This window comes from Lathamus discolor, chromosome 5, assembly GCF_037157495.1.
Source record: "Lathamus discolor isolate bLatDis1 chromosome 5, bLatDis1.hap1, whole genome shotgun sequence".
Classification (NCBI taxonomy): domain Eukaryota; kingdom Metazoa; phylum Chordata; class Aves; order Psittaciformes; family Psittacidae; genus Lathamus; species Lathamus discolor.
This window is the reverse complement of record NC_088888.1, coordinates 68,829,588-68,848,534: the sequence shown is the minus strand read 5'-3', so window position 1 is coordinate 68,848,534 and position 18,947 is coordinate 68,829,588. Positions and strand designations below refer to the sequence as shown.

At 37.2% G+C, this 18,947-nt stretch overlaps 1 protein-coding gene across 3 annotated transcripts in view; it reads right to left on the bottom strand.

Moving 5' to 3' along the window:
- The window catches only part of SIM1 (SIM bHLH transcription factor 1), a 58,932-nt gene that overhangs the window by 8,119 nt on the left and 31,866 nt on the right, over positions 1-18,947 (bottom strand). For all 3 annotated transcript variants that reach the window (XM_065681167.1, XM_065681166.1, XM_065681168.1), the window contains 2 exons: positions 9,258-9,423; positions 1,602-2,007 (listed from right to left, as the gene is read on the bottom strand). In XM_065681167.1, coding sequence (XP_065537239.1) covers positions 1,602-2,007; positions 9,258-9,423 — 572 coding nt within the window. The remainder of the gene's footprint in view (positions 1-1,601; positions 2,008-9,257; positions 9,424-18,947) is intronic.

Here is an 18,947-nt window from a genome sequence, read left to right as displayed (position 1 = left end):
TCTGCCCAACGAAGCTACCCTGACAGCAATGTTCATACAGTATTGTCAAAAAGTTTCATTTGTGAAAGGCCAAGGTTAGAAACTGCCTAAATCTAAATAAAAATGGCACATTCTATGATTCTATGATTCTATGATTTACAAGGCAAGCTGAGATGGTCTTTTCCTCAACTAAGACCAACAGGTCAGGTTTGACCCCCAAAGCTACATGCAAACTGAAGGCCTAAGAACATAACTGGAGCACCCGGAATTACAGCAAAACCAATAAACAAACTAAAATCCATTTGCATTGATGATCCTTGATAAAGCTTTGGAATAAATATTTAACATCTTTGTGTTTGCACCTCCATATGGTATTTCTATGTTACTATATTTCTATTCTCAGCAAGAATTATTATGCGTAAAATTTGCCAGAAAAATTATCATACCTCACTCAATTTTCTTTTTTTCAGAAGAAAAATCTAGAAAAGCATAAGTATGACAAAAGTACAGAACAGACACAAGGAAGGAGATGTCTTCTCAAAGGAAAAGTGGAGAATAGCCCTCATCAACAAAATTTAAGGCTTCTTTTCATTCCTCATTTTTCCTCTGACTGTATTTCTTAAACTTGCTAATTAACCATTTTTTTCTAATATCAACATAATTTTCCTCATATCGGAGTAAAATAGTACTGTTTTTTTTCCTTTCCATTGCCTTATTCTGAAAGCCAATGCTAGTGGTTTGCAAGAGCATAATTAGCTTTTATGAGTTCTTTAGATAAAAACTATATTTTTATATATTACTTTAGTAGAATTTTTTTTTTTCTTTTTTTTAATGATGCATCTATCCTTACAACCTTGAACTCTGACTTTTGGGTCAGTTGCATTCTTTCAACTCTCAGTCTACCTTTTAATCCCAAGGTCCTATGGATTTTCCAAACCCAAGATATCACTGTGATATTTTTAATTAGCTTCAGCCTCTGAAGATGTGCCAATGCACTGTTTGCAACCTGCCAGAAACCAAGCAAGGCGTTAGGCTTGGTGTTGAAAGGCTCAAACTGGCTAAAAGTTATAGCTGGGGACAAATGTCTGAAATCAAAAGCAAATGTTAATTTGAATTGTTAATTTTAAATAAAACCAAATAGCAAATCATAGGGAATCGAGTAATAACCAGTGCAGAGAGATAAGTCATTTGGAGAACAATTTCTCCAAAGACTGTAGAGATTTTTTTTTAATATATGGCTTGGATTTAGCTCTGATTTTTTGCTAATATATTCCAACCAAAGCAGTTTGATCTTAAGTCAAGTAAACAACAAATTTCTATGAAGTGTATAATTTTGCTTGTATTTTTAAGATCATCCTTGAAATCTCACCAGTCAGATATTTCCACCTGAATTTCACACATTAAAAAATATACCACAAAATTTTATTTTGGTACATAAAAGCCAGACTGTTAAACTCAACTTGAATTTTAAGTATTCCTCATCTCCATAGATGCAATCTCTGAGACAGGGACATAAATCAAGATTCTCTCTCATTTTCTCTCCCACACAAACAGCTTCATGTTTACGTCACATTGCTTTGTCTGAAATGGTCCCACTCCTGAAAATCCATGTTATCTCTTACCATGAATCCTGTGCACTGATGTTATGTGGGGCATACTGTTTTCATATGCTTCTCTGCTCTCAGGGGATGACTTAGTCAGAGGCAATGCTGAACGAGAACCCCACCAGCTCTCTCTTCCTGGCTGCGGCGTGCCAAGAAAATACCGGCCAGCTTCACATCTGCCTCCTTCACAGGCCTGAGTATGGAAATGTCTGTCATCGGCCAGCCGGGAGTGGTCAAGTGCAAAACCATAACAGAGAGCGCTGCGGTCTGAGTACTGCCTGTAGGCACAGGAGACATCATGGTGCTGGGAGCTCGGTCTGTCGGTGGGCTCCAGTAGCTGGGGAGAAGCTGTATCGGTCAGGGGGCTCCCACCCCACTGGCTCTCATGGTCGGACTCAGATCTCTCAGTGTGAAATCCAGAATACTGCAAAACAGGAGAAGCAGTGGAGAAGATATGCCTGGATGAAATCTGCAGGTAACTGCACTGAAAAGACAGAGTATGTCTGTGATAGGGTGTTTTTTGTGAGCGTACCCACATGTCTGCACCTTCTGATTGGACTCCTAGTCCTTTCCTGTACAACACTCTGTAATGAGCTCACAGATTACAGGACAGACCTCATGAAAGTCTAAACCATTCCATGCCAGCCCTTAATAGCCACCTCCTTTATGATGTGTGATATTAGACTCAGTAACATCAATGTTGCAATTCAGTATTTTTTTAATACATCCAGGTTTTTCATATTGCTTCGAAAGCTGGTGTTTATTCTCAGCAATGGTTTCCCAATGGAGCTCTCCCAAAAAAGGGACTGAAGTAACACCACTCCTGGAGCACTCTCACATTCAAACTGAAACTGAATGTATTTCAAGCTCTTTTTCTAAGGGTTCCCTCTCTTTTCCTCATGTTCAGTTTGTTGTTGGATTTTTTTTTTTTTTTTCCTTACCTGGGGTGGTATCTTTGAATTTCTTTCCTCCTATTAGAAGCAAAAAGAAAGCCTTCTGTAGACCCTGAGACTTCTACCAACACTACTATGGAGTAAAGCTCTGAAGTGATGGCACTTGGGTAGGAAGCTAAAAATCACAGCTCTATTGCAATGTGGGAGCAAGGAAAATCTGAAACTATATGCCAGAAAAAATGACTGCTAGCCAAAGCAGGCAGAGCAGGCGTTTGACACCTTCGCTTAAGCAGGGCCTTCCCAGCACAGATGCAGCAACTAGCAAGCAGTTGGAAAATCAGACAGAATAGGAGCATGGGCATTTGTTTAAAGAGAAGTAAGGGTTAAGTTCAATGTCCCATGATTTTTAGGTATTCATAACGACTGTTTCAAACTTTCAGATACTTTAGGGGAAAAAAAAAAAAGAATGCTTATTGAACCTCCTAGGATTTAGCTGTCTCATTTTTAAATCTTTTTGTTTATTGGAACTGCTGAACTTCATGGAACATCTTTAAATCAATTTCATCCATGATTATGGATTGGGATGAGACTAAAGCTGTACATGCTCATCACTTCAGTACAGCACACTCATGTCACAAATCAATGTATTACAACATGAAACCTTGGAATTCTCCCATTCCATCACTCACCTTCCAGATGCCTGCCCACTCTGCCTTTTCTTCTAATAGGCATTAGGCCTCCCCCTTGAGAACATAAGCTTACCTTCCTTTTCATTAGATTGAGTTAATATGAAACTCCTCATTATCAGCCAGGATCAAGGTTTTATGCACTTACCAATCAAAAGTACTGACCAGATGTTTGACTCACAGAAACTTAAACCATCTGCGCAACATCAGCAGCAGTTTTTACATTTAATTAGGTATTTCTTCAGTATTCCAGTTTGTATTTGTGAACACTGTTTGTTAATACAATAGGTTATTTAAAGGAGAGAAAGAAAGGGTCATGGCTTTGAGGAGCTCGATTATATTTTGTTATTAGCTGCCAGAAAAATACCTGTAGGAAAAAGCCTATCAGCAGATATGGAGAAGATAGCAAGTTAGCATAGCATATTCATTGCAAGGTTTTAGAAATGAAAGGCTAAACCTGATTTTGCATGGAGTTAAGAGTTACAGGACCACAAGAGTTCTTTTAAATGTCAGTAATTTGGCATACTTTAGCTATGACTTTTATTCAACCATCACACTTACATGTAAACAACTGAAACATCTGACTCTTCTATTACCCTTTCAGTTCTAATGTCTTCAAAATGCTTAGTCGCAAAAATACTTTTGCAATTACTGACTGAATTATTGTCAACTTTTTGTCAAAAATATATAGATGAATTAAGTTTCCAATGAAAAAATGGAAATTTTTACAAGATTTTGCTATTAAAATAGTTAAAATGGAAATTCACAAAATTAAAACTACTTTTGTGCCTGTTCTTAATTTTAGAATTACTTTTAGTGCCTTTTAAATTTTACTTTTGTAAACTAGTTTTTTTAACTTTTAAAGTTAAGCTTAAAAATAAGATAAGCATAAATATAAGTATAAAAAATGTTAAAAGTTCATTTTTTTTATTAAAAACAAAATTCATAGTATGCATTTCTGTCATGAGGAGTACAAGGAAAATTAATTTCTAATAATATAATCGAATTTCCTTTATTGGACAATTCATCATGATAATAAATATCAGAACGGAAAATTCTTAATTTCATTTAGCTTTAATAGATATTCTTCTATCCTCTGTTTCTGCGCCATCCAGGGTGCAGCATAACTTCTCTTGCAGGGAATTTCTCTGTGTAACTGAAGATTTGCTCTCCTTTTTTTGTTTTCAATTTTGAACCTAACCACAAAGGATTCAATTGCACAGCCCTTTGTGCACTTTTCTGAAAGAAAGGGACATCATTTCAAAGGGTACATGTTCAGTACATCAGAAATGCACCATGTAATGTCATATAACCATGTAGTCAAGACCAACAATACTTCATGCATATTCTTTGTACTTGATTTAAATTATGATTATTTGAGATCTGACCCATAACAGCTGCTAGGCCATAGACTGTCTTAAATCAACCCAATTAATTGCTTCTGGCCCGTATTTTCTACCAAGGCCTGTTATGACTGCTTGCTCTTAGGGTACAACATAAGCAGACATAGGCCAAAAATACGTCTAATTCCCTTTGAAGCTATCACATCTCTATTTGGCATCATTATGCTGCCTCTACTGCTGCTGTCCTACCACTGCCTCTTCTGGGAATCTGATGTTGACAGGTGGAGACTCCAAATATGGATACGTGTGACATGTTGATGAGCAGAGAAATGAAAGGATGATCAAAGATACTGCGTTACTGAAATGGGAGTGGAAACACTATCTCTCAAGTCAGAATTAGGCTTCCATATGTCAAGTGATGAAAGATCATAGAAAATGGAATCAGATTTAATGGAAATTATGGCAAATTAAAATTAGTTGGTTGGGTTTTTTTCGATCCACATCCTGCCTCACCAGAAATGTTCTCCTTCCTGCTAGTTTTGGGTTCTGACTTCTCTCAGGCAGAATTTATTATTTTGGGGTTCTTGACAGCACACAGAAGTTAAATATGATAAAGAACTTCAGACAGGCAAAACCTGAGATCCCTCCAGGTGATCTCTGAATTGTCTTCTGGCATAAATAACAACAATAAATAAAGTAAATGGTCCTCCAGCTGTTTTCTGGAAATTGATTTGCCACCTCCAGATACAAGAAATGTCTTTCAGAGCACTAATCCAGCGTACCACTGCAGTAAGAACATACAAGTAGGATTAGCACTGACATAGGAATGGGCTATAGGCTATCCCTGATGCAACTTCCACATAAAGAAAAACTTCAGGAAGTCTGAACAGGCAAGGAAATAGGAAAATATAGATTCCATGTCAGAGAAAAGCTTGTTTTATGAGAGCCCATGGAAGTGTATAAGGCCAGTAGACAATATTTTGTGGGTGATTTTCTTTTCCCTGACCTTCCATTCCTACAGGTGTCTCACTGGCCTGAGCACTCATCCTGTCATACATAGCAACGTCAGCCTGCTTCACACACCATTCCAGATGTTCAAACAATAGAAGTTATAGATTTCTAATTTTCAGGCAGCCTACTCAGGTTTTTATCATCATAAACATTAAATGTATAGTGAAACCCTCTCAGAGTCCTCTTTTCCATGAAAAACTTTCACTATATCAGCATTAGCAGCTTTCCTCTTGATTTGCGTCTTAACCATGAGAAAAAACATCTCAGACGCAGGCTGCATTCTACCAAGAACATATGCATGCTTTTAAATCACTTTTATCTTACTTTTTCCTAATGTAATCCTGAAATGTAAAATATGTTCTTTTTATATTCACTATTATAGGCCGAACAGATGGTGAAAGGCTTAGATTAAAGTAATACAGCATGTCCATTAAAATAACCCCTACTGCTGGTGACTCTTCACCAGATCAGGAGTTATGTTTACTATAAAAAGAGAGGTTTGCTTTGTTTTTGAATACACTGGAAGATGTCAAAGCTTTAGGCTACAGGAAGAAATGAAAACAAAACAAAGGCTAAGGCTTGCAAATTCAGTCTGATTCTGTTATCTTTAAACCACTGGGTTATATGCTCAAATAGAGGTGGATTGCAGAATTAATCCAGATTATCTGTTTATAGGAGTTATCAATTTACCTCCAAAATCAGGTGTATTTACGTACACTTACTAGAGAAAGCTTTTACTTCCAAAAATTCATGCATGCTGTAACACACACTAAAGCCTCCGTTCAACAGCTCTTAGGTAACGTTGTTACTTGTATATGTGACTTCATTTTACATATGTATAATCTTTATCCAATAACTAAAATAAGATATGAAGCAATAAATGTGTGTCCATATCTGACCATAACGTATTTTCATTAGAGGCAGGCAACAGACAGTTTTGAATATTTTCTTTAAATAATCATCATTAATGGGAGATTAAACTCCAAAGCAGTTGTTAAGATGATCACAATTAAAATGTTTTTCCAATCTTGTTGCTATTTCCTGTGTACAGAATAAATGAGGTCCAGGGCTAGCTTTTGGAAACACAAAATAAATGAGGTCCAGGGCTAGATCTTAGGAGCTCCTCACAATGATTATTATTATGGGGAAAGACTACAGGCATCTTTTAACAAACTCACAATTTCCTCTCTCTGCAAATCTTTATCAAGTCTTCATCTCTGCTATTTTTTCACCTCTTCTTTTCGTTCTCCACCTCTACTAGGACAGGGCTAGAAGACCACTGTTAATAGTGTCTGGGCAAATCCTACAGTTGTGTCATGAATTTTAGGTTGCTCTTCTCTCTGCTTGCCCTTCCCCAGTCTGAAACTGGTTTCACAGAATCCACTAGCCCACTGTACTAATAGTGTTAATCAGATGCTGACAAATGCCCCTAATTTAATGAACTCAATTTTTGCTGGAAGAGTCAAGGGCCATATTGCACTGTCTGCCTCTGCATAAGACTTGAGGAAAACCAGAAACATTATCTTAGGTGACCAAACCAATCCATCTTTCACCCTAGTAGTAAACATTCTGCTGAAATTTTTAACATAATTTTCAATCAGATTGTATCTCATGTTGCTATCCTAGGGCACACACTGGCAAGGCAGAGGATTCTAAGCTATCAGCCAATTAGGCATATGACCCCCTTTTCTCTTCAAAAGTGAAACAAAGTAAGTGACAAGGACAAAAGAAAGACAAAGAAGAAAATAAAAAATAAATAAAAAGAAAAAAGAAGGAATGAAAGTACATACATTTAAAATCTCCCAGGTGTCCTTAATTTTAAGGAATACTTTGTCCACTGACATTATTTTACTAATAAACTTCCTGCTTCATTCCCTTACCGTAACCCAGGCTGCTGTGTAAGCCAAAAGCCATGTCCTCAGTTTTCAGCTGTGGCTTTTGAGTCACACGCTCATTCTCCACAACTGACTGGCAGATTACATGGGCTGGAGACTGAGGGACACAGGCCATACCACCTGCTACATGTTCTTCACAAGAGCTTTTCTTACTCTTTCAACAGCTTATTCAGTGGTAGGAACAGATGAGAGGGATGTGAAGCCAAGCTGCCAGTGTTGCTTGTGGTGATATGCTACAATGAATGGTATGACTATTTTTCAAGATACTGGCAACTATCACACTGCTTCTTTTTGGACGGTGAAATCTGTGACTTTACTACCAGGCAGCTGGCAATGAAAATGAAACTGGAACTAAACATCCTGAGCTTTCAGACCACAATCCCTGATAAAACGACAGTCTCAACACTGCACTGTCAGTTCAGGATTTTTTCTGGTGGCAGAGAGGACAAGGAGATACTGATGAAAGTCGCACTTTCAGAAACCAGACCAATGTGGGAGGATAACAGGTCTTCAGCTGGGATTGTCCTGTTAGCATACGACTTCTGAAAGAATTGAGTAAGGGGAGATGAAGGATAATGTCAGCAAATCAAAGACAGTCATCTTAAAAATCTAATTTAGAGTTAATTGTACATTATCTCTCCCAATTCTTTAAAGCAGTTTTATTACAATTGTTTAGTGTAGTGCATTCAAAAGAAAGGGTCTTCTTGAACAACCCACAGAAGTGCGTATAAACAAAAGATTAATCAACAAGAGCCATAACAACCTCTGGCAAAATTATATACTTAAAATTAAGAATCTGAGTTCATATCTAGGAGCTCATTTAAATATTCCCTGTGCCAAAGGCAGACATCATTTAACTGAAATTCTTACCCTTGGTACTTTTGAGGGTAAAAAGAGAGAAAACAAGGAAGTTAGGTAGACACACTCTACACCCTTAGAGGTCAGCTTGGAAAACATTGTACCTGCAGAGAAACTGTAGTCATCAAGGTCATTATCAGCTAAATGTTGACTTGGGCTCTTTAAAAAGTACATAGCTCTTCGATGTGACATCGTGAATGCATACATTTATATCTACTGTGTGGTGGCATAAGGGCAGTAAGACTGGCATCATTAGTAAACGTAATGCTATTTCAACAAACAGGCTTATTTGAGCAGAAAAGATGACAATGTAAGTATGCAAGTGCTGTGGCACTGTCTGCAGAAATCATTTGTGCATATGCATTAGTTTAAGCTCCAGTTTACAGATCCAGTCAAGTCTGGTCCATTCTCCAAGCAGGGACGTATTCCTTACACAGAAAATGAAATCTGGGAAATTAGAGTCTACTGACACCAGTGGCTACCTCCTAGCACTTTCACCCTTTCAAAGCTTTGTATGTAGGAAAGTTCCAGCTCAGCAAGTTAGCCTGTTGCTTTCCCTTCTCAAAACTCACTCCGACAAAGATTTCTATCCTAAACTGCTGTCGAACTTTTGCCAGCTTTCTAGAATGGTTGGAATTATTAAAGAGTGAGTAAGAAAAAGCAAGATTCCTCAAATGGCAAAACTCAAAGTCCTCGCAAACCAAGTATTTCAAAACCAACATTTTCACATGTCCTTCTGTCCCTTCCTCATTAAGACCTGTGCTTATTGTTGTTGATGATGATTTATTATGCATGCTGAAACATGAATGCTTCCAGCTTTTTTGAAACAGTTTAAGGAAACATATTTCTGTCTCAAGATCTTATAACCTGTGGTTCTTTACTCCCTTTGAGTAACAAGTTCTATGTCCCATTACAATTGCTGATGTAAAATAGCAGTCAAAATCAAGATAATCAAAAAGATTCAATTTTGTTTTTCAAAGACAACTACCTGTGGGTATGGTGATGTCCTTGATTTTGACTTTGTGCTTGAGAGGCGAGATTTGCTTCCCTTTCTATTGTCCGTTATGGTCGGAGTTGAATTTGCGTATGGAAACGCTGGTTTGGTAGCAGTGACCTGATCCAGGGAGAGCTGTAGTCCTTTATATTCAGTATCCCTATATGAAAGGCAAAAGTGAAAAACAAACTCACTTCATATCTCAATAGGAAACATTCTTTCCTTCTTAGTGGGGTGTAGAAAAAAAAGATATTTTTAAGGAAAAAGAATAAAACCATCCTGAGCAAGTCAGCACATCCCCCTAATACATTTAAGTAGCATAGCATACTAAACAATAGCACTATTTTTATACTGAAAATATGACTGCTCTTGCATCCAACTGTTATTATCCTGATCTACTTTCTTCAGTAATAAAAAACATTGGAATGGAAAAGTCTGAGATTTGTATTACAGTTCTGCATTGGTCACGTAGCTAAGCAGTATATGGGATACATTTTCCTCAAAACTTTTAACTGTGCAACTAAAAACTTACTGTGTGTGTATATGAGTGTGTGCTCATGCATGTGTGGGGTGCACATCACATCCTGCATAGATGACTAAATAAACCAAATAATTTTTTTTCATGAAAACACTTTATCAAGGTCGTATTTTTTGTTGTTTACAAGGTTCCAGGCAACTGGTGTACATTTTAATTTTTCTTCTTCTATGAGTCTTGTGAGTGTTTATTCCTGTGTTTGAAGTTTCTTATACCATTTTGCCAGCTACAGAAAACCTCTAAATAAATACAAGTCTTGTGATTTCAACAGTCTGTCCCCCACTCACTAAATAGTAGAGGTTTTCTGTGGGGAGCTAGGTATAACAGCAGTTTGTGAAGTTCAGTATTAGTTTCTTTAAATTTTATAATGAATACATAAAAGTAAGGAAAACTGGTATTACTCACAATGTCTTACTAAGCATAACGAGGGCATATGCATTGGACTGCACTCCTCTGCACACATCTGCATGTCTGCTGATACCCAGGGGAGTAAGAAACGAGCTCTCCAGCTTTCATGTAGTCATACGGAACCTATTCTGACAATGATTTATTAAAAGAGAGCAAAGCAAAAGTTTCTTCCTGACCTACCTACCTGGAGGAAAAGATGAAGGATTCATGGTTTTTCTCTTCCTTTGTGTTAATCAGCAGAGAAATAAGAGAACAAGGGAAGAATAATGCTTCTCTTATGCAGTCAAGGAGGCAACATATTCATTCACACATTATCCCATGCTCCTGCTAAACCTCGACTTATACTTAATTAATTATATTAATAATAAATTGTTCATCCAGCTCTAAAGACAATGTCTTGCCCTATAACCACACATATATTGATGTAAGCCATGACAGTATAGCACTCTTTAGAAAGAAACTGCACCACAACCTGAGCCTATCACAGCTTAGTAGACCAGAATGCTTTCAGATAAAAGTCAGGGGCAGAAGGATAAACTTGATAAATCACTGAAATAAGTGAAATAGGATGGATCTTTGAACAGCCACAGGTAAACCTGCAGAACAGAAAAATTAATTCATGCCAGTTCTACACTAATTTATTTTTTTTTCATCTGATTTGGCAATGCAGATAATGTGTATGTATCCATGTCTACATACTGTGTGAAAACAAATCACTTGCATTAGAACTGTGCTGACTACACTGTTTCCAGTCCACAGTAGACAGAGATTGGCCAAGTATAGTTGATGTTTGGTAATGCGAAATTACTCCTTAATGAAATAATTTCTTAAAATTTTGGCTTTAATACATATAGGCTTTTGTTATAATATTTGCATTTCAAATACCCTGCCTGCAGTGAAAGAATCTGAATATAGGGATTTGAATCTAGGGATCTGTATATCATTTGCCAGGTAAGGCTCATCCATATTTCAAAAGCATTAATCTTTCCCGTGGTTACCTTCAGAATTTCCGTCCAGACACGTTCACCTGACCTGCAAAGCATCTGCCTCCATGTCATGGTTTAAGCCCAGTTGGTAACTCGGAACCACACAGCCACTTGCTCACTCCCCGCCTTTTTCCTCCCCCCCGGCTCCCAGACGGATGGGGAAGAGAATCGAAAGAATGTAACTCCCACGGTTTGAGATAAGAACAGCCCAGTAACTAAGGTTTAACGCAAATCACTGCTGCTACCACCAATGATAATATTGATAAGGGAAATGACAAGGGAAGAGAATAAAACTGCTCACCACCCATGATAATAATGATAAGGGAAATAACAAGGGAAGAGAATACAACTGCTCACCACCCACCAAACAATAACCAGCCCAAACAAGCAGTGATCTAACCCTTCCAGGTAACTGCTCCCAGTTTATACACTGGGCATGATGTGCTGTGGTATGGAATACCCTTTTGGCTAGTTTTTGTCAGGTGTCCTGTCTCTTTTTCCTCCCGACTTCCCCTCTTCCTTGGTCACAGTAAACATTACTTAGCAGCAACTAAAACCATTGGTGTTATCAGCACTGTTCTCAGACTAAAAATGAAAAACACAGAACTGCACCAGCTACAAAGGAGAAAAATGACTGCTACTGCTGAATACAGGACACTCCATGATTGAGTCCTACCAAATTATGTTATACAAAACATCAAAACCAAAAGATGTCAATTAATCTTTATATTTAACTACTATCAGTAGCATGAGATATTATCAATAGTCTTGAAAAAACTATCAGTATCATCCTGATATGCACAGTCCCTCTAACTATTCGATTATAAGAAAAGGAAGGTTCATGTGGTCTCCATGTTAGATGCGGAAAATGTATCTATCTCCAGAAATGAAAATTAGTCAAAACTAAGTAGAGAAGCTGTTCAAAGCCTTAGGCATTTTGCTGGATAACCCATAGAACTGCACCTGTGCCATTACTATCCCATCCTGGTGTATGCCACCCTGTAACAGTCTGCTGCTTTCTCATGTTAGTGGAAGAGTTTCTAAAACTTGTACAAAACACCACCCCAGTATTGAGACCACGGACTGTCACTCCAACACTACTTGCCTGCTGCTATGATCTGTGTAAAGGCCAAGCATTCCCGTCATAGAGATTACACTGTACAATGCTTCTGTGTCATGTGAATCTTAAAAAAACAGAGGAACCAGGCTGCCCAAAACCTTGCTGTCATTATATGTTACTCTTCTAAGTCCTTGGTATCATTAGGGTGAGAAGTCACCCTCCCACACACATTAGAATAAACACCCCAAGCTTTTCTTTGCAACCAATTGCTTGGACAGTAACATTATTAAACAAAGGATAAGAAAAAAACTATTTGCAATTCTTGCCACTGAATGCCAAGTTTCCCTTCAGGAGAAAAAAATAAAATAAAATACAACTGCACTATCCTTAAAGATGAAACACCTGGACTTTTTTGCATCACTGAGGCATAATTCAATACCATCTTAACCTTATCTTAGCACAGCTACGTTCCAGAAGAGCCAAGACAGACACCAGAACACCAAAAATAACAGGCCAAGATAAATACCAGAAGTTTATTTAAAAAAAAGGGGGGGGGGGGGAAGGGGGCAAAGAAAACACTGAGGAATCACTGTGGTCTCAGTGTCAGATGCATAAGACATTGCACCAAGAAATTAAAACTTTTGAGTAGATCCATATGCACTGTGAAGCCAAGTACTAGAGGAACCAGGGCTCCTAGCGGTACACAAACTACAGATGGAAATTCTGACAACTTCCATGAGGAATTTATAAAACTTCCACAAACACGGAACTGTAATCTCCAGATTCCTGTTCTTGGACACCTGAACCCTTTATTATATGGTCCCAACAACACGGTAGTATTGCATCTTGTATTTTAGACATCACTCAAAAAAAGGTGGTGGATACAAGCCTCTTCCTCCAAGGTCCTCACCTGCAGGGTACCACAGGGATCCATACAATCTACATCTATCTACATGGGACTGCTGAGAGAGAGAGTGATATGGCATGTGTTCAATTGCTAACAGTATGTTGCTGACAATCTACTATTTATCTCATTTTCTGATGCAACTATCATCACTATAAAACATCAGAATAACTACAGGAAATTAGCTCTTAAATGAAGAACAGATGGATCAAACTGAATCCAGACAAGACCAAAGTGATGCTTCTTTGCAAAGGGAAACACATTGAAGACCTCCACCTTTTCATGATAGGAAACAGCCATTCTCTCCACAGTTGGGTTGAAATTCTAGGTCTTCTCTGACTCTTCAAAAAACTTGGATGCATATGCTTTCGGCAACATATGCTTCCAAAACCTTTTTATTTCTCCTCTGGCTTGTTCCTCCCCACATATGAAAATCTGACTGGTATGGTCCATGTATGAGCACCTACAGCCTGGATTACCATGCCTCGTTGTAAGCAAAAAGAAATCAGAAGATAAAGCGTAAAATCCTCTTGCTACAACATGCTGCTTCCTATTTTCATCTAAGATCTAACTCCCAAAAGCATTTCCCCTCGGTGCCATACCTCTGGATCTTCTAACGCCCATTGTGAAGCTTGAGCCTAATTTCAAAAGCACTTACTGATGTACTAGAGCTAGCATCATAAAAAACCAAGGATCAATGTCTGTACCAACTGCACTTCCCTACAATAAAGCACCTGAAAGTTGAGTATAAGGCATTCTTTACTAAAGGGACCTAGATATAGAAAGCAACATAGGTGGAGAAGGACAAAGCCTGAAACAGAATAGCATTTGGAAGAGGAAGCCAATCTGTTTGCGTATGGCTTGGGTGCCAGCTGGATCTGCAGCACTTGTGTGGAGAGTTCCCACAACAATTCAGCTTTAGAAGACCCTTTCTGTATACTGCCATTGAGAATATGTACAATATGAAATGGTGGCAGCCATCTGTCTAATGAAAGTTTGAGGAAGATATAATGACTTATTAACAGATAGACCCAAAAGAAGAACAGTAAGGGAGCACTACAAAACCTGAATTCTCAGCAAAAAACAGAGCTTGCACAAACGTGGCAACTGAGCGTATGGATATAGCTCACCATGCAACAGAGAAAAATGAGAGGGTGTTTATATGGCCTTTTTGAAGGAAAAAAAAATATGAGGAAAGGGTGGGTCAGCATTACTATAAATAATGTTGGGAAGACTGGAATTAGTGACAGAGCCAATGAGACAGTATGGCCTAACTGTAAAGAAAAAACAGGCTTTTTTGTAGTTATATTTTTTCAAGTAACAGGGAGAAGTCTGGGACTACTTTACCAAAACCTAAAAACTAAAGTGAAACTAGACATTAACATTAGAGAACTAAAGGCATAAAGATTTTTCAATATACTGTTTACCTACTTAAAAACATTGTTGTCTATGGAGCAGAAGAGAAATTAAGCCCTGAAAAATGTTTTCAAATAGAAAAAGCAGCTAAACAGGATGCATCTAGAGGAAGGAGTGTAATAATGACATCCATTAGTAAAGAATGAATATCCAGATTCCACCAAAAGAATTTAAGGACAATCAGAATGAAGAATAGAGATCTTACGTAGCTACAGTCATAAGTAGCATAACCTTTAAAACAAGAAGAAACCCATCAAAAAATAAGAAAAAAAATGCTTAGCCCATGGAAAACTCTGCAAAACCCATGAGAAAGAACATCTTCTTATGTTAATGCCACAACATGCTAGAAAGGAAGAATAAGCTATACACACAGTGACTGAGAATACAGAGATAACCAACAAAGAGACACATATTTGCAGTGTCTTTAATTCCACCAAAGTACTTTAAATTTAGACACCTTAAAGAAGATTCACAGAAATTCAGTTTTCATAGATGGAGTTATGGCATTGAATTAGAAATGTGTTGCAGTTCATTCTCTCCAGCAGCAGTCAAAATTATTAGTATACAACTGGAAATAGATCTTAATCAGTTGATAGTCTGAACAATATGCAGTGATCATAATGTCACTGGAAATCACATCAAGTGAAGACTAAAAAGGCATCATGTGACCACCTAAACCTGACAAACACTGTAACCCATGTCATTCCTTACGCATATTAAAGTAATTAATGAAATACGACCTGAAAGTAAAAACATTAGATGAACTTAATGCAGCAGGTTCCTGCATCATGGGTACAATCATTCATATGACAGAAGCAAAGTGGAAAGCATTGCTCATGCAAAAGAAAGCAAGGTGTAATTTTAATTGATTGCACTATTATTTCTATTGAACACATAATACATGTTCAACATTTCCTCTAGTTTTACATAAAAAACCTACGAAAAGGCTCATATGCACTCTGCATTTCTTTTAGTTAAAAATAAGAAAAAATATATTTGACAAATTTTCTGCCAATCTAACAAAGCACAGAATAGAAATTGTGAAATTAAACTAAAGGTGTAATATCATTAATGTTCAGTCTTTTTGCTGAGTTGTTGGAATTCAGTTCTTATCAGCCATGAAGGTAGTAAAAGTCTGGCACTTCCTCATGCATGTCTGACCATAATACTTAAATGTATCACTCTTCTTTTAAACAATGCCTGGAACTTTTTGCATTTCCACACTCCAGCTCATGCAATGCTAACAGAATGCCGTTCAGCAGATGAGTGGAAAGAGAGCAGATTCTGGCTGTTTGTCATCTTCATAGCTTTCTAAATCGGCAGATGGTACAACAAAACAGACAGTTTCCTCATCTGCTGTGTTCTCTGTTCGTGTACAATGTGTCTCAGAAAGGTTTACAATGGCCTCAGTCTGTTCATGAGACCTGTCAGGAGAAGCAAATGCAATCCTTTTAGCATCTTCCAGAACCAGTGAAAATAAGGAGGTTTCACTTAGTTCATACAGGAAGCCAAATTTCAGGACAAAGTGCGAAAAAAGCTGTTGAACCTCACTGTTCATTATGAAACTACATTGACATTCAATTGTGTGCCTCAGAGATACTCCCTGCCATAGTTTTTCCATCGGTTATTGGGCTGATGTTAGTAATCCTCCTTTCTGAAACTTCTCAAGTGAAGAGTCCCATATAGGCCTGTCCTACTGCTCACCAAAGTAATTGGAAAGACCCTCCAGAAAGCTTTCAAGCAGTTGTTTATCTTCTGTACACTTAATGGTTAAGCAACGCATCTCCTTGAAGAAGTATGAGATCTGTATATTGGATCCCTTCATTAAGTTTCAGGCACTCATTTATATCCATAAATAGCATAAACAGTGGTAGCTGTTTACATCTCGTTGAGTCAAAGTTTACAACCTCTCCAGCCATGAAATTCACATACATGATATCATGTTTCTGTATTAGCTTTTAAAGGCAGAGCAATCCAAATCAGAAAGTTTAATAAAATTACTTGATACATTCAGGAAAATTGAAGCACAAAGTTACCTGTATGGATCATTTAACACAAATATCTGAGGATATCCCCTAGACAATTACTGTCAAAAGTTTTATATTCCCCGATTGGTTTCTCACCTCTGAATGCAGTTATTTAACTGTCAGTCGGAGTTAAATAAAACATCCTGGCCTCTAGATAATCATGGTGTGGCAGAGGCTTCAGCAGTCTGAAGGTACAGTTTGTATTCTCAACCACCTGTCTAGCTACCTCTGCCTCTAAAAAGAGCCTTTCTTGCACTATATTTGCCTCTATTTACTAGATTTGCTAGATGAAAATAAATGCTAAGGATTTATACTGTTTGTGGATAAAATGCCAAAGATATCCTAGACTAACTATATATAAATATGATTTACCATTTTTAGTTACAGATAGCACTGAAAAAATGTTTTAAATAAACAAAATATGATTACCTGAGTTTAATTCTTTAGCATTTATTTATATTATGAGTGCTTTCTGTCAAATGAGAGGTGCCTAGGAGCACAACTGGCTAAAAGTCATGTCCGATGTATATTTAATGCTTGCCAAATTAAATGAAGAAATATATTTGACAGGAGTTTATAAATGTTTGCATAAGTCAGAATATGCCTGATAATGAGAAATTTGGCTTTAAAAAACATAACCTGCAATGTCTTTTCTTTTTTTTTTTTAATGGCCACCAAATAATTAAGAATACTGTATCTGTAGGCGCATTAAAACTTGCAGAACTCCTTGATTCACATTCATACTGTCAGCCTTTATTAAGTTATCGAAGTGACTTCTTTGTAATCCTTTGGAGTTTTCCTTTATTTAAAATTCACCTGCATATTCAGAATAATACTTCTGAATAAACCAAAGGCCTGTTAAATGAGAGTTTAAAAAGTCTCTTTTATTTCTTCCAATTACTCCCTTTCAACCACTCCATAAAAAACTATTTCTCCTCAGTGCACCAGCATGTAAACAGCACTCTTTTAGGAATTAATGCCATATAAACATAAGTTCTCACATATCCATGTAAGACAGTTTCCACTTTGCAGAACGCCAGCCTGACAACAGTGAAACATATTGCTGTTATAGAGGTAGGTTTTCCGATCTCAGACTTCTTAAGATTTTTATGGGTTAAAAAATATACCTTTAATACCAGTGACACTTTTAAGACACTGACCCAGTAGCCAAGTGATCTGGATCGATTCCAAACCCTCCTACAGATACTGATGCCACAGTGGACAAATCATGTATCATGATATTTCAGCAAGCACTTGGCACTTGTCTGAGCTTACACTCAAGTCAGCGAATGAGATTTTTAGTTTATGTAGGGTCAAACACACAGACACCACTGATCACTTATGAAAATCCCTACCTTAACTTTGCTGAACATTAGCTCTGAAAGGGAGGATAGTAATGTGCACTTGTAGGAAACACTTCTATGAAACATTGCTGCCTCGCCTATTAAGCTTTTTGTTGGAAGGAAAAATCTCCCACTATTAACGCACTATAGCTAATGTTACTAAGCTAACTCTGTTGCAACCCCTGAATGCACATCTACTACAGATAACAAAAAAATACATCTTCTGAGACCACTACTCACATCACTATTGATGCAAAACCTTTTTATTATTTCAGCATCTCTATGTATTCAACACAAATGCTTTCAACTATGTCCTATACTATTTATCCTTGATTAAACCTCTTCTAGATAGTTAATCATTAATGATTTCTTTACAGCTGCTGTGCAAACAGTTCATTCATGCCTACAACATATCAGATTTCACAGACGTGTTCTTTAATTGGATTCATTTATTTCTAATCTAGTTAAGCCCTCACTGCTATAATGCTTGACTAAATATACATTAAACTCATTTATTTAAACTGCTAAAATAAATTTGAGATGTATTCTATGAATAAAAATACTTAATTGAATACATGTAATACCACTGTTATTGTGTACCTGAGAAGAATTTACTGGAAATAGCACATTAGAGAGCTATATGATATCCGTGGACAAAAGGATTTGAGAGAATGCTTACAGTTTTTTGGCAGAGATTATAAATTAACAGGCTTTTACATCCTAAGGTTTTCCTTAGCATATTTAGGTACGTAATAAGTAGAATCAAAAGTTGATCCTCGTGATTTTCATGAAGGATTTTGGGTGTTTTAAATTTAAAATCCAGGCACTTTTTTAGAGCTAAGAGCCTCATGCCAATTCTGTCCTTCATGGCAAGGAAAAGGGCTAAAACAGCCAAGATACAGTCAAGATTCCACTATTCTATCTTTTGTAGGTAACAGTAACTGAAAAGTTGGTACAAAATTGGATAAAAGTCCTTTTCCTGAGTGTTCAGAAGCCACAAAAGAC